Raw genomic sequence first — 14,296 nt, forward strand, 5'->3', positions numbered from 1 at the left:
CCTAGGGAACGTTCAAAATCCAAATCCAAACCACTGGATTCTAATTTTTTTGTTATATTTTTAAATTCATCACTATCTTCATCAATAATCAATTTCATTGCATTATGTTTTTCGCTTGCAATAAGGTCTAATAATTGCAATCTCGATTTTTCAGCTATCGACGGTTGACATGATCCAATTATGTCGCCATCGTACCTATGTGATGAGACTATTAGTGTTAAAGTTAAAATTTCCTCGAATTTATCAAAATTTGTGGTTGACACCATTAAGGCAATGCATCGTAGATAAAAGTCTTTAATTGCTGAATTCTCCTTACTAAAACATTTAAGTCTGCAGAATATGGCTATGAAATGTGCCACATCTACTCTTATAAACGTTGTCGCTGGTCGATCATTACTTTGACTTTGACTTACAGCCAAGAAGCATTCTCGTAGATAATCATTCAGGTTTTGCCGATTAAATGATAAACACATGCCTCCCAACAGAGCATATGAATAATCACAAACAGCCTGCTTAGGAACGATGCCGATCTTCGTTAGCCACGTATTCAACCAAAACAATATTGTGTTTGTGTCTAATGCAGCAGACAACATTTGCACTATTGAAATATTTGTTTTCTTAAAATTTATTACAACTTCGAATAAAAATATTGCTGGTGCTTTTACATCCTTCATCACCGTTACTGGTTTAACCAAACTAGAGGTGCTGTCCAAGCAAACGCAAGATTCATTTTGCATAAACCTAAAATATTCTTTGGCTAAAAATATCTGCTCTGGTAATAAATAGTGCAACTGAAATGCATCAGCACCGACAAAGCTGATGGAACCTACATATGGAGGTGTGTATTTTAATTTAGTTAAAATTTCGACCGGATTATTTCCATCTTTCTTATTTACTCCCAATTCATTATCTCTGCATTCCTGTAAAAGCTTACGCAGAACATCATTTTTTGGTAGTGTAGGAGCATTTAAATCTCCTAACTCCACTGCTTCTCTGGCAAGATTCCTTCTGCAGTTTGCTGCTCCTTCTCTACAAACTTTTTCACCTACATCCCGTCGCTTTTTATTGCGGAGTTGCCTTTGAATAGACTCATGGTTATCCAATCTGGTGTCCCGGCATTTCACTTTTAACCATAAGTCGGCACCTTGAATTGGCTCATCTTCGGAAATTGCATGTAATATGTTTCCACATTTACTGCTTTTACATTTTCCATAAATGTGCAAGAATAATCCATGAGTATCTTTGGAGACCTTAGCGAACTTGAAAGAAAATGCGCAAGGTAACCTATATTGCAATAAAAATGCATCGGCAAACACGTCAGTCCACTCTCCAGGTTTTAATACCTGATACACCCTCGATTTGTACTCACGAGAAACCGGTTTTATCTTCTCCCATAGATGATTTTCAATTTTGACATCGAAAATGTTACCTTTGTCAAAATTTGAAATAATCGGCATTTCAAATTCGGAACCCTCATCATGAGAAAGTTCATCTTCGGTAGATGTATAGTCATCTATTGCTTTTTTTCCATCATTTTTTGCAGATGCGTCCAAAATCACTTGTTCTTTTATACCTAAACTTTCAAAAACTTTGGTGCGAAGTCCTCTTCTGTTATTTTTAAAATTGATATACACATTATGTGCAGTCCATTTTCCGTCCAATGCCTTACTCACGTTTTTGTAAAAAATATGTGAATACGCAGGTATTATTCCATTTGACAAAATTTCTGCAAATAAGCATACTGTTTTTACAGCAGTATCAATGTCTACAATAGCTGGAGGTGGCATCTGTAACTAAAAAATTTATATTTTAAAATGGTAGTAAAGAACTCAATGTTTAGTTCCTATAACGATGCAAAATATGAAAAATCGTAAAAGAAAAAAAAACATAACATAAAATCTTATTAAAATTATCTTTTATTATTATATATTAATAACTTGATAGACATTCGGACAATGGATAGTTAGATAGCGCAATAGGTAGTAATAAAATATATTGTATTCAGTTTTGCACATTTTGCATTGCTTCGTTTTAGGACAAATTTTTTAATCAATGTCGCACTTATGTAAACACTTGTCTACATAATGTGTACACAAAAAACGGCATTATATTATAATTTCAATTATACCTTAATGAATAGATATTTCTTGAGAGATATTCGAAAATCATTCAGTTAAATGCTATCACCAATACGCCTTAAAAAAGGAACGTCACGTATAATCACTTAAAAATTATAGATTGTTTTTGTCTAAAAAGCCTTATAAATAAATTAACTTAATGTATAGAATCACTTAAAAATTATAGATTGTTTTTTGTCTTAAAGGCCTTAAAAATGAATCAACTTAATCTCTTAAAATATATAATCACTTAAAAATTATAGATTGTTCATTGCCTCAAGAAACCACTAATAGTTCATCTTAATTCACATTGTAAAACAGTTTCACTAACTAGTTTGAAAACAGTTTCCACTTATTGTATAATCAACTATAAATCGTTTTTCATCTCGATAAATAACATAACACACTAAACAATTTTATTAAATTGTTCATTTCACATAGTCACATGGGAATTCAAAATGGATGAATCACTGCGTAAACGCTATTCAAAATCAGTTATCTGAGTATTTTCAAAAAAATATTCACAATTTTTAATATTTGTAGTTTGTGTATCGTGCTTGTAATAAACTACCAGTTTGTTTAGCAAAACATGAGAATAAAAGACACAAAAATTCGCCTTTTAACATTGGAGAACAATATCACGCAATAGAACTTTTACAACCAAGAGAGCCTAAGGGAGCGGTCACAGCTCTGCATGCACGGCCAGTGCATGCAGATTGCCATGAGAGTGAGAGAGACAAAGCGTGTTGGCTATCTCCCTTACTCTTGTCAGTTACCATGGAAACCTAACTATCTCTTTTGCAGTCAAGGAATACTGCTTTCGGTTCACGCTTTCTGCTTACATAGGATTACTATCATAGGATTGAAATTTGAATTTTCTGTCTCTCTTACTCTTGTACGTTTTCAGCGTGGTGGGAGGCTGCCTGTGCGGGCAGCAGCGAGCTGTGCAAGTACCTTAAATGTAAATGTGAATTAAGGTACTTGCACAGCACACTTCTGCCAGCGTTGTTAGCTTAAGGAGCAGTCACACGAGCTCATGCATGTGCATGCAAAACCGGTTGCAGTCGCGTCACGCTTTAACTTCACATTGGAGATTCAGCTTCAGGGTGTAGTCTTAGGCTGCAGTCCCATGGCAGCGTTTTGCGTTGCGTTTTGTAACTAGGTCATAAGTGCAAATATACCAAACATATATCTGCATCTCTCCCACACTCATGGTCTAGTGACAAAACGCACGTTAAAACGCTGTCATGGGACGCCGGCCTTATGGCAGCGTTTTGCGTTGCGTTTTGTAACTAGACCATGAGTGCAAATATATCAAATATATATCTTCATCTCACTCACACTCATAGTCTAGTGACAAAACGCTGACATGGGACGGGATGCAGGCCTTTTCTCCGGAATGAAATGAGTATAATAACTATAAAGTCGAATTCACAATTGATGAGTTGCAACTTCCACTAATTTATTTTGAAACGAATTGTAAATTGAACGAAGTGCAATACTTTAGAAGTGACATTTAATATAATATGAGTGTAAACAAATAATATTTATAGAGAATTGTAATGTTATATACTTTTAAATTACTATAATTTGTGTCACTTTCCTTATTTATATAACCTAATTTTTAAGCGTTTCAACTTCCTCGTTCTATATAGTAAATTCAATTTAAATGTAGTTCAAAATAAAACCATTTTTTTAGAATAAATATTTATAATAATAATTTTGTAAACTAATTGATAATAAACCTAATTTTAAAATATGTAAATGTTTATTAATACGAAATTTTCTTTAGTAGAATAATAATTTGACGTAATTTCTGTTTTTTTTATAGGTAATAATGTACGTAATTTAAAAATGTTGAATTTATTAAAGATTTGAAATTTAATTTTGAAGAAATTTACATAAACATAATTATATATGACCACATTAATATACACCAGTATCTTATTAGTTCGCAATAAATTTTATTCTAAAAATTAATTTTACGAAATATAATTTTATCTAAATTATTTCTCATTGAAATTTAATGAAAAATAAGGTCTGATACACTAAATTGTTATTTGGCATAATTTTTGTTTGTTATATTCTACATTTTCTATCATTTGCATTACATCGAATTGTCATGTGACTGAGACATAGATGGGTAGATATTGTTGTCCTTTTCACTCTCATGATTTTCTGCTTTTGGCCGACGTATTCTGCTTACATGGGATTGCACCCTTAAATTGAAAATATAAGAATTTCAATTTTCTCTAAAATCGATAATTGGATGAGTTTCCCATCCATGGCATTCATATATAAATGTTCTACCTTACGAACGAACGAGGTACATGTGATAGAAAAGGACACACATACATCTCTGTCCTTTTCTACCTCATGCTTTGCATTCGCGAACGACATTCACGATTTTGACTTTTATTTTTTGTTTTTTTTTTGTTGACTTTTATTTTTTCAAGATAATTGATAATAAATAGTAATTAATTATTAAATTATGAGTAATTAATTAATAATTTAACAATTAATTAACTAATAATGAGTAAGTACCATCAATTATCTTTAAAAAATAAAAGTCAACATGATGCGCGCGCACCCAACCACAAACACTTTGCACTTGTACTTGGACTTACTCTTGTACTTATTGTAGAAGCTCCATTAGGCCTTAATACTTAGATATAATAGATGTGGCGAGGGTCGGTGGTGGGGACTACCGATATATGAAGCATACTCAATTTTTAGGGCGCTTCCACAATACATGCAATTTGCCTTGCTGAGCATTTTGCTCTTGCATTTTGCTCTTGCTTTCTGCGCACGCAACATACTTATCAGTCGTCAAAATTAATTAAGTAATTGATTACTAATTAATTATATGTAATTAAGTAGTAATAATGTTATACATTAAACAAATTAATTTATTACTACTTAATTACATGTAATTAATTTGTAATTAATTACTTAAATAATTTTGACGACTAATAAACATGTTGCGCGCGCAGAAAGCAAGAGCAAAATGTAAAGAGCAAAATGCTCAGCAAGGCAAATTGCATGTATTGTGGAAGCGCCCTTAGGGCATGATAGTGCCGCCCTCTTCAACTTTTCGCCGTTTCCAAGGTTACTGCTGGGAAATCGCATTTTTGGCTAGAATTTCATTTTACGACATAGCCTTTGAAAAATATACTTTTTTCATTCCAAATGAAATATGAATGATTTAAAAATTTTTTTAAATAAAATAGAAAATAAAAAGAAAATTTACTTTATGAAATAATTAAAACAGAATAATAATTAATATAACAAATTAACATATTATATTAAAAAATAGTTCAAATAAAAATATCAATATTTTGAAGTTCATTGAAAAAACCTTTCTTTTCTTATTTAAATATAATGCATCTTACTACTGGAAAGAAATGAAATATATTTTGTAACATATCATGTGAATTATATCATATCATTTCATATTGTCATATTAAAATAACGCAATAAAATAATTAAAAATAAAAATAGCAATGAAGAAAAATGTTTGAATAAAAGAACTTATAATAAAAATTTTTAAATTAAAAAATGTTATCAATAATTTTATCAACAACAACAACAAATTTCTTAAATTCAAGCGCATGAATAAGGCATTTAGCATATAAAAACTTAAAGATTAAACGAAAACAATTATAATGCTTATATAAAAAATAAATTAAACATTCAAGTAATTTGAGCCACCTATCCATCACTATCAAACGATTTTAAACAACTATAAAACACTATCAAACGATTTTAAACAACTATCAATCACTATCAAACGATTTCAGCCAACTATCAATCACTATAAAGCGATTCCAGCTAACTATCAATCACTATCAAACGATTTTAAACAACTATCAATTACTATCAAACGTTTTGAACCAACTACCAATCACTATCAAACGATTTTAAACAACTACCAATCACTATCAAACAATTTTAGCCAACTATCAATCACTATCAAACGAATTTAGCCAACTATCAATCACTATCACACGATTTTAAACAACTATCAATCACTATCAAACGTTTTTAGCCAACTATCAATCACTATCAAACGATTTCAGCCAACTATCAATTACTATCAAACGACTTTAGCCAACTATCAATCACTATCTCACGATATCAGCCAACTATCAATTACTATTAAATGATTTTAAACAACTATCAATCACTATCAAACGATTTCAGCCAACTCTCAATTACTATCAAACGATTTTAAACATCTATCAACTACTATCAATCGTTTTTAACCAACTACAATCACTATCAAACAATTTTAAACAACTATCAATCACTCTCATACATTTTTAGCAGACTATCAATCACTATCAAACGACTTTAGCCAATTATCAATCACTATAAAACGATTTCAGCTAACTATCAATCACTATCAAACGATTTTGAACAACTATCAATCACTATCAAACGTTTTTAGCCAACTACACAGGCCTGCAAATTTTGGGTCACTTCTGTTACCAAGAAAGGGGGAGGTGATTCTTATAGGATTTTTGACGTAGAATACGAATCCGACCTCCAAAATGGCCCATCACGTCAGGATTTTCTGTAATATTGGCTTAAATGGCCCTAAAATGGCCATTTTGACCATTTTTAGGAATTTTTTGTGGCTAACCAAAATTTTTTTTTCCATTTTGCGAAATTGTATCGTATAGTACTATTTCTAAGCTTTAAAACCCATTTTTAAAAATCGCTCTACGATTTTTTAAAAAAAAGTTATGCAGTTTTGAAATTTTTTTATTTTGCAAAAATGTATATAAAACTATAGAGGCTGAGGTAAATAAGAAACGGGCTAGCAGTAAAAGGGACACCCTTTAATTATTACGTAAGGTAATAATTAGGTAAGGTCTTATTTCTTTATTGCAAATTAAAAACAAAAAATTGTTTAAACAATTATTTATTTACAAATTTTATAAAAAAATGTTTTTCTAATATCATTTATTATGAAATTCTATATTTATTCTTATTTGAAAAAAACATATATAATGCTTCGTTACTCGAGGGTTATTATTAGTGTCGATGATTACCATTCTCAAATCAGATTTAAAAAATTCAAAATGGCGGACCCAATATGGCGGACGAGTTTTTTCAAAAGTGCTTGCATTTGCTTCAAATTTCCTACTCAGGGGCTTTTGGGGACGCTGATTACGAATATGACGTAAGAGTGGTGCAGCCAATGAAAGCAAGATCAGATCATGAACCAACCAGTAAAGGTAAGACAAAGGAGTAGTCCAGCCAATGAAGGCAAGATCAGATCATGAACGAACCAGTAAAGGTAAGACAAAGGAGTATTCCAGCCAATAAAGGCAAGATCAGATCATGAACCAACCACACCTTTGTCTAACTTTTACTGGTTGGTTCATGATCTGATCTTGCCTTCATTGGCAGGAGCATTAAGTGAGATAATTATGATAAAATTCACAAAAGAAAAAGTAAAAAGCGAAAATTTCTTCAAACAGAATGAACGATCATCTCTAGCATTTAATTGAAAACATTTGCTATTAGATTTATTGCTTGGTTCTTGAACTATTCTTAACTTCATTGTCTGGACCACTCCTTTGTCTTACTTTTACTGGTTGGTTCATGATCTGATCTTGCCTTCATTGGCTGGACCATTCCTTTATCATACCTTTACTGGTTGGTTCATGATCTGATCTTGCCTTCATTGGCTGGATCACTCCTTTGTCTTACCTTTACTGATTGGATCATGATCTGATCTTGCCTTCATTGGCTGGACTACTCCTTTGTCTTACCTTTACTGGTTCGTTCATGATCTGATCTTGCCTTCATTGGCTGGACTACTCCTTTGTCTTACCTTTACTGGTTTGTTCATGATCTGATCTTGCCTTTATTGGCTGGAATACTCCTTTGTCTTACCTTTACTGGTTCGTTCATGATCTGATCTTGCTTTCATTGGCTGCACCACTCTTACGTCATATTCGTAATCAGCGTCTCCAAAAGCCCCTGAGTAGGAAATTTGAAGCAAATGCAAGCACTTTTGAAAAAACTCGTCCGCCATATTGGGTCCGCCATTTTGAATTTTTTAAATCTGATTTGAGAATGGTAATCATCGACACTAATAATAACCCTCGAGTAACGAAGCATTATATATGTTTTTTTCAAATAAGAATAAATATAGAATTTCATAATAAATGATATTAGAAAAACATTTTTTTATAAAATTTGTAAATAAATAATTGTTTAAACAATTTTTTGTTTTTAATTTGCAATAAAGAAATAAGACCTTACCTAATTATTACCTTACGTAATAATTAATGGGTGTCCCATTTACTGCTAGACCGTTTCTTATTTACCTCAGCCTCTATAGTTTGATATACAATTTTTGCAAAATAAAAAAATTTCAAAACTGCATAACTTTTTTTTAAAAAATCGTAGAGCGATTTTTAAAAATGGGTTTTAAAGCTTAGAAATAGTACTATACGATACAATTTCGCAAAATGGAAAAAAAAATTTTGGTTAGCCACAAAAAATTCCCAAAAATGGTCAAAATGGCCATTTTATGTCCATTTAAGCCAATATTACAGAAAATCCTGACGTGATGGGCCATTTTGGATGTCGGATTCGTATTCTACGTCAAAAATCCTATAAGAATCACCTCCCCCTTTCTTTGTAACAGAAGTGACCCAAAATTTGCAGGCCTGTGCTATCAATCACTATCAAACGATTTCAGCCAACTCTCAATTACTATCAAACGATTTTAAACATCCATAAACTACTATCAAACGTTTTTAGCCAACTACAATCACTATCAAACGATTTTAAACAACTATCAATCGCTCTCATACGTTTTTAGCTGACTATCAATCACTAGCAAACGACTTTAAACAACTATCAATCAGTATCAAACGATTTTAAACATCTATCAACTACTATCAAACGTTTTTAGCCAACTACAATCACTATCAAACGATTTTGAACAACTATCAATTACTATCAAACGATTTTAAACAACTATCAATCAGTATCAAACGATTTCAGCCAACTATCAATTACTATCAAACGATTTTATCCAACTATCAATCACTATCACACGATTTTAAGCAACTATCAATTACTATCAAACATCCAACTATCGATTTGATTGAAAAAATTTTGGTGTATTCGAAGTGTTTGAGTTACGCAGCCTGTTGTTGATTAATTAAGCCGTTTTGAATAATTTGTTTTAATAATTTTGAAAGGCGATAATTTAATTTTATGATATATAAACAAAAATTCGAAATATTGCATTTTGTTTGTATTATTGAATAGGATAATCTGTTTCTGTTATTTGAATATGCCGCGAGAGAATGTTTTGCGCATGCGCATATGGTGGAATGTGAGATGGATAAATGTTTTTAATAATGTTAATATTTAATATTATTTCAACTATCAAACGTACAGAATTGACTATCAATCACTATCAAACAACCAACAAACGTTTACAAATGAAAAATTAGTGTTTTATTGAAATTGGGGTGCAGTGTGAAAATAGCACCGCAATATTTGATTGTTGTTTTTTTTTTCTATTTTTTACTATCAAACGTTAAATATCAACTATCAAACACTATCAAACGACCAACAAACGTTTTAAAGAAAAAAAAGTTAATTTTGATAAAGTTGTGGTGCTAACTTCACGGACATATCGGGACCTCGTTTCCTTATAGGCCCTCTCCAGAATGGAGCTAAACGCAACGCAGACGCGACGCATCGCAATGCTAAGGTCCATTCCACAATAGCTAAACGCAAAGTTAAAGCGCACGCAAAGATGACGCGCGCGTTGGTTTGATTGGTTAGAACCAACGCGCGCGTCATCTTTGCGTGCGCTTTAACTTTGCGTTTAGCTATTGTGGAATGGACCTTAGCAAAGATGACGCGCGCGTTGGTTTGATTGGTTAGAACCAACGCGCGCGTCATCTTTGCGTGCGCTTTAACTTTGCGTTTAGCTATTGTGGAATGGACCAAAAGGATCCTAAAGGGCCTTACACATGCTTGTGTTTATTCATGTGTATGCGCAAGGAACCTTAAAAAGTCTGCGCGTAAGGGTAAAAAATCATATGGACATATGGAAGTGGAATTAGTAAACATACCACGTGATAGTTTTATTGTTAAAAAATTGTAAATTTTAACTGTATTTTAAGAAATCATAATATACATGTTGGAATATTTTAATACATATTTTATTTAATCCATTTTTTCAAAAATCACATTTTTACCAAAAAGAATATAAATATAGCAATAAATTTAAGATATTTATCACATATTGCACTATAAGCAAACTCGAGCGAATTTTATCATGATTTGAAGCAAAATATTGCAATTAGAGTAACAGATATACGGTAACCGACACCTGATGCTATTAAAAACAATAATAACTATAGAAATAATAATATTGAATTAAATTTTCAGGTATAAATTGTTTAATATTACAAAATTTAGAAACTGATACTGACACAAAATTTTATTTCTTTATTATTATATTTTCCTAAATATTTTACTTTTCAGAAAACTTTAAAGAGGTTCAAATTAACATAACCTCAAACAAACTAAAGAAGTTTTTAACAGAACTAAAATTATATTTAAAATTCATTTCACCCAAATTCGAAAGATCCAATTGTACAATTTAAAAAAAAAAATTATTTTGAGTCAAAATTTGTTGTTAAATATAATAATTAATATTAATGGAAAGAAGAAAAAAGAGAAGATTACATCGGTGAAATGGATAAATTGTGGATAGAAATCGGAAAGCCAGAAGACTGTTTGGACAGATGGGAATGAATAAAAACATGCATTTGGGAAGCCTCAAGAAGGATAGGAACGAGGGGGAATTTACTCAGGTAGTCAAGTGTACACTCATCCTGTAATACTCGTGTAATACCTGGTAATACCGTGTAATACCTTGTAACAATGCCGTATTACGGTGCTGTAATAACGCAAAAATCTCTGTAATACCGTGTAATACTCTGTAATAACGTGTAATACGGGTAATATGAGGTGTAATACCGGTAGTCAAGTGTACACGTTTTTAACTAGTAAATTCCCCCTCGGATAGGAATGATTAGCAAAATAGGCAGGAAGAAAGAAAATTTTAAACCTAAAGACAGTTGGTTTGATGAAGAATGTGGAAAGCAAAGGAAAGTGGTCTGGAATTGTCTCAAAGAATTTTTAAGTAAAAAGGGAGAGGAAGAAAAGTCCAATTTACAAGCACAGAAAAGAAAATTAAAAAAACTATACAAAAAAAAGAAAAAGGAAAATAATGAATTAAAATGGAAAAAGGTAGAAAACAGCGAGAACATGAGTAAATTTTGGTCAGCCTTAAAAAGTTTTAGATCGCAGAAAAGGAAGAAACATGGGGAAGGAATTGGAAAGAAAAAATGGAAGAGACACTTCGAAATACTGTTAGAGGCAGATGATAATAATGAAGTTATTAACGCCGAAGGACAAAGAGAAGAGGAAGAAGTAGAAAGGGCAGGAAATAGAAACGAGGATGGGGAAGTCGCACAAAACGAAGAAGAGAAACAAGAGGCAGAAGAAATACTAAATAGGGATATTTCATTGGAAGAATTTTTAAAATGTTTAAAGAAAATGAAGAACGGAAAAGCAGCTGGGGAAGATGGAATAGCAATAGAGTTCTTTAAAGAACTCGATGGAGTTTGGAAGTTGGAATGTCATGAGACAATAAATGAATTATGGAAGAGTGGACAAATAGCGAAGGGATGGGAAAAAGCAAATATATCCTCGATTTTTAAAGGTGGAGAAGAGAACGACACTGGAAATTACAGAGGAGTCTCACTGCTGGACACCGGATATAAAATACTTGCCTCGTTAATGGACGAACGTATAAGAGAATGGATGGAAATCGTTATAGAGAATCTCAAGCGGGCTTCAGGAAAAAAAGGTCAACGAGGGATCACATATTCGTCTTTAATGCGCTGATAAACAACAGTCTGAAAAGAAAAGGCGGAAAGTTATATGTAACTTTTGTTGACTTTAAGAAGGCATTCGATACAGTGGACAGGGATTTATTATTTGCTAAATTGATAAAATACGGAATAAAAGGAAGGATGTTAAATATGATAAAAACAATCTATAGAGAAACGGTAAACCAAGTAATCACTGCGGAGGGATTGACGGATTGTTTTATAACCAGGAGGGGTGTAAGGCAGGGCTGTCCACTGAGCCCCACTTTATTTAATATTTTCATTGATGAGATGGACGAAATTTGGGAAAAAGGAAAAGTAGGAGGAACCGTAATAGGGAAAATCAAAGTTTTTGCTCTAAAGTTTGCTGATGATTTGGCCGTCATAGCTGACTTCCCGGAGGACATGAAAATAATGGTTAATAGGTTGCAGGGTTACGTAAACAGGAATAAACTAGAGATAAATGTGGAAAAAACTAAATTAATGGTATTTAGAAACGGGGGCAGAAAAGGAAAAGAAATTAATTTAAAAATATCGGGGCAGAAAGTTGAGAAAGTGGACCACTTTAAATACTTAGGCTTCTGGTATAGCAGCAGAGGAACATTCAAGAAACATGTACAAATTATGACAGGAAAGCTACGGAAGGCAACAAATACAGCGTGGGGCATCATGACGAGAGCTAGAATAGGGGGATTAAAAAGAAGATTGTATCTCATGGAAATTTTGGCAAAATCAGGAGGTTTATACGGAGTGGAAATGTGGGGTTTAGAGAAGAAGAACGATCTTGAAAGAGCACAGTCTAGATTTATAAAAATGAGTATGGGTCTAGATAGGAATACGCCGGGATACATTTGGAGAGCGGAAACCGGTAAAAATAGCATGGAAATCGATACAAAAGAAAGAGCTTTTAGATATGTGGCTGAAGTAGCGCAAATGCAGAACCATAGATTACCGAAGATTTGTCTCAGGGAAGAGATAAGGTGTATAAAGAATAACAAGCCATCAGCATGGGGTAAAAGTCTAAAAAGAGCAATGAAAGAGTTAGGTATTTTAAGAATTTTAAATTGGATAGGGACAGAGGGAATGGAGGACGAAATAAACAAAGAAATTGAGAAAGGGATTAAAGGGCTGAAGGAAAGAGAGGAGAAAAAAGACAATATAAAAATCAGCAAGTCTTCATATTGCAATCTCTACGAAAGATGGAAATTACCTGATGATAGAGAAAGCTACTGGGAATTAAAGAACGTAGGTCTAGCAGAAAAAATTCAGTGGGCAAGGATGCGTTGTGGAAATGCCGGGAGAGCTGGGAAAAAAGGTTTCAAAAATGTGGATTGTCGCTTCTGTGAAGAAGAAGAAGAAGAGAATTTAGAGCACATTTGGCTGTGTAGAGAGGCTAGAACCCAAATTGATAAACAACTGGTGAAAGAAGTAGATGATTGGCTAGGGAAAAATATCGAAGATGGGTTCACGGGATACCTTTGTCATACTCTAAAAGGAAAACCGATCCCGAGCCTCTGCAAGTACGCGAAATTTTTTGAAGCACGTGCCAAAGACTAATTAATATTGACTAAGATTTACAGTAAACATATAGTTTTTTTTTAAACTTTGTAAACTATAATTTTTTTTGCTCTTGTAAAATCGTTTTTTTTATATATATTATAATAATTTGTTAGCTTAGTTTTAATGTATATAGTGTGGGGAAAGCAAATATGTATAAATCCAAAAAGATGTACATTGAGAAATAAATCTAATCTAATCTAATAATTAATATTAAAGTTGTTAAAATTTATCAATCTTCCAAGTCAATTGTAATATTTGAAAAAAGGAAAATAAAAAACGATCCCTTTTCTTAACGTTTCGACAGTAGAGCTGTCCTCATCAGAAACTAAAAAAATTGTTTTTTTTATTTAAAAAATATTAAAATAACAATAATTTACAATTACTATAGTTAATTAATTTTAAAATTTGAATATTACCAAAAAAAAATCTGTGACTTCTGTTAATGGGCTAAGCACCCTTAACCTCAAAAATTTTGGTTTATTGATTACGAATTTTATAAATATAAAGAAATTGTTAAATAATTACATTTTAAACGCAAATTGAATGTTTTGTGTCAGTAAAATATTATTATTATTATTTCAAAATAATTACTAATTTAGCAGTATTTATCATTTTTTTAAAAATTCTTATACTAAATAAAATGCAGTATTTTGCTTCAAATTAAAGTTTTAT

General features: G+C 32.0%; 2 protein-coding genes across 2 annotated transcripts in view; one reads left to right on the forward strand and one right to left on the reverse strand.

The window, feature by feature from the left end:
- Positions 1–14,296, reverse strand: part of LOC127286477 (uncharacterized) — a 71,646-nt gene that overhangs the window by 53,666 nt on the left and 3,684 nt on the right. The window lies entirely within an intron of this gene.
- On the forward strand, positions 11,439–12,080 carry LOC127286771 (uncharacterized). The gene has a single exon (XM_051313349.1). The coding sequence runs from the start codon at positions 11,439–11,441 to the stop codon at positions 12,078–12,080; it is 642 nt and encodes a 213-aa protein (XP_051169306.1).

Source organism: Leptopilina boulardi, unplaced genomic scaffold (assembly GCF_019393585.1).
Source record: "Leptopilina boulardi isolate dan_hultmark-lab unplaced genomic scaffold, ZJU_Lbou_2.1 LbouV2_362, whole genome shotgun sequence".
Taxonomy (NCBI): domain Eukaryota; kingdom Metazoa; phylum Arthropoda; class Insecta; order Hymenoptera; family Figitidae; genus Leptopilina; species Leptopilina boulardi.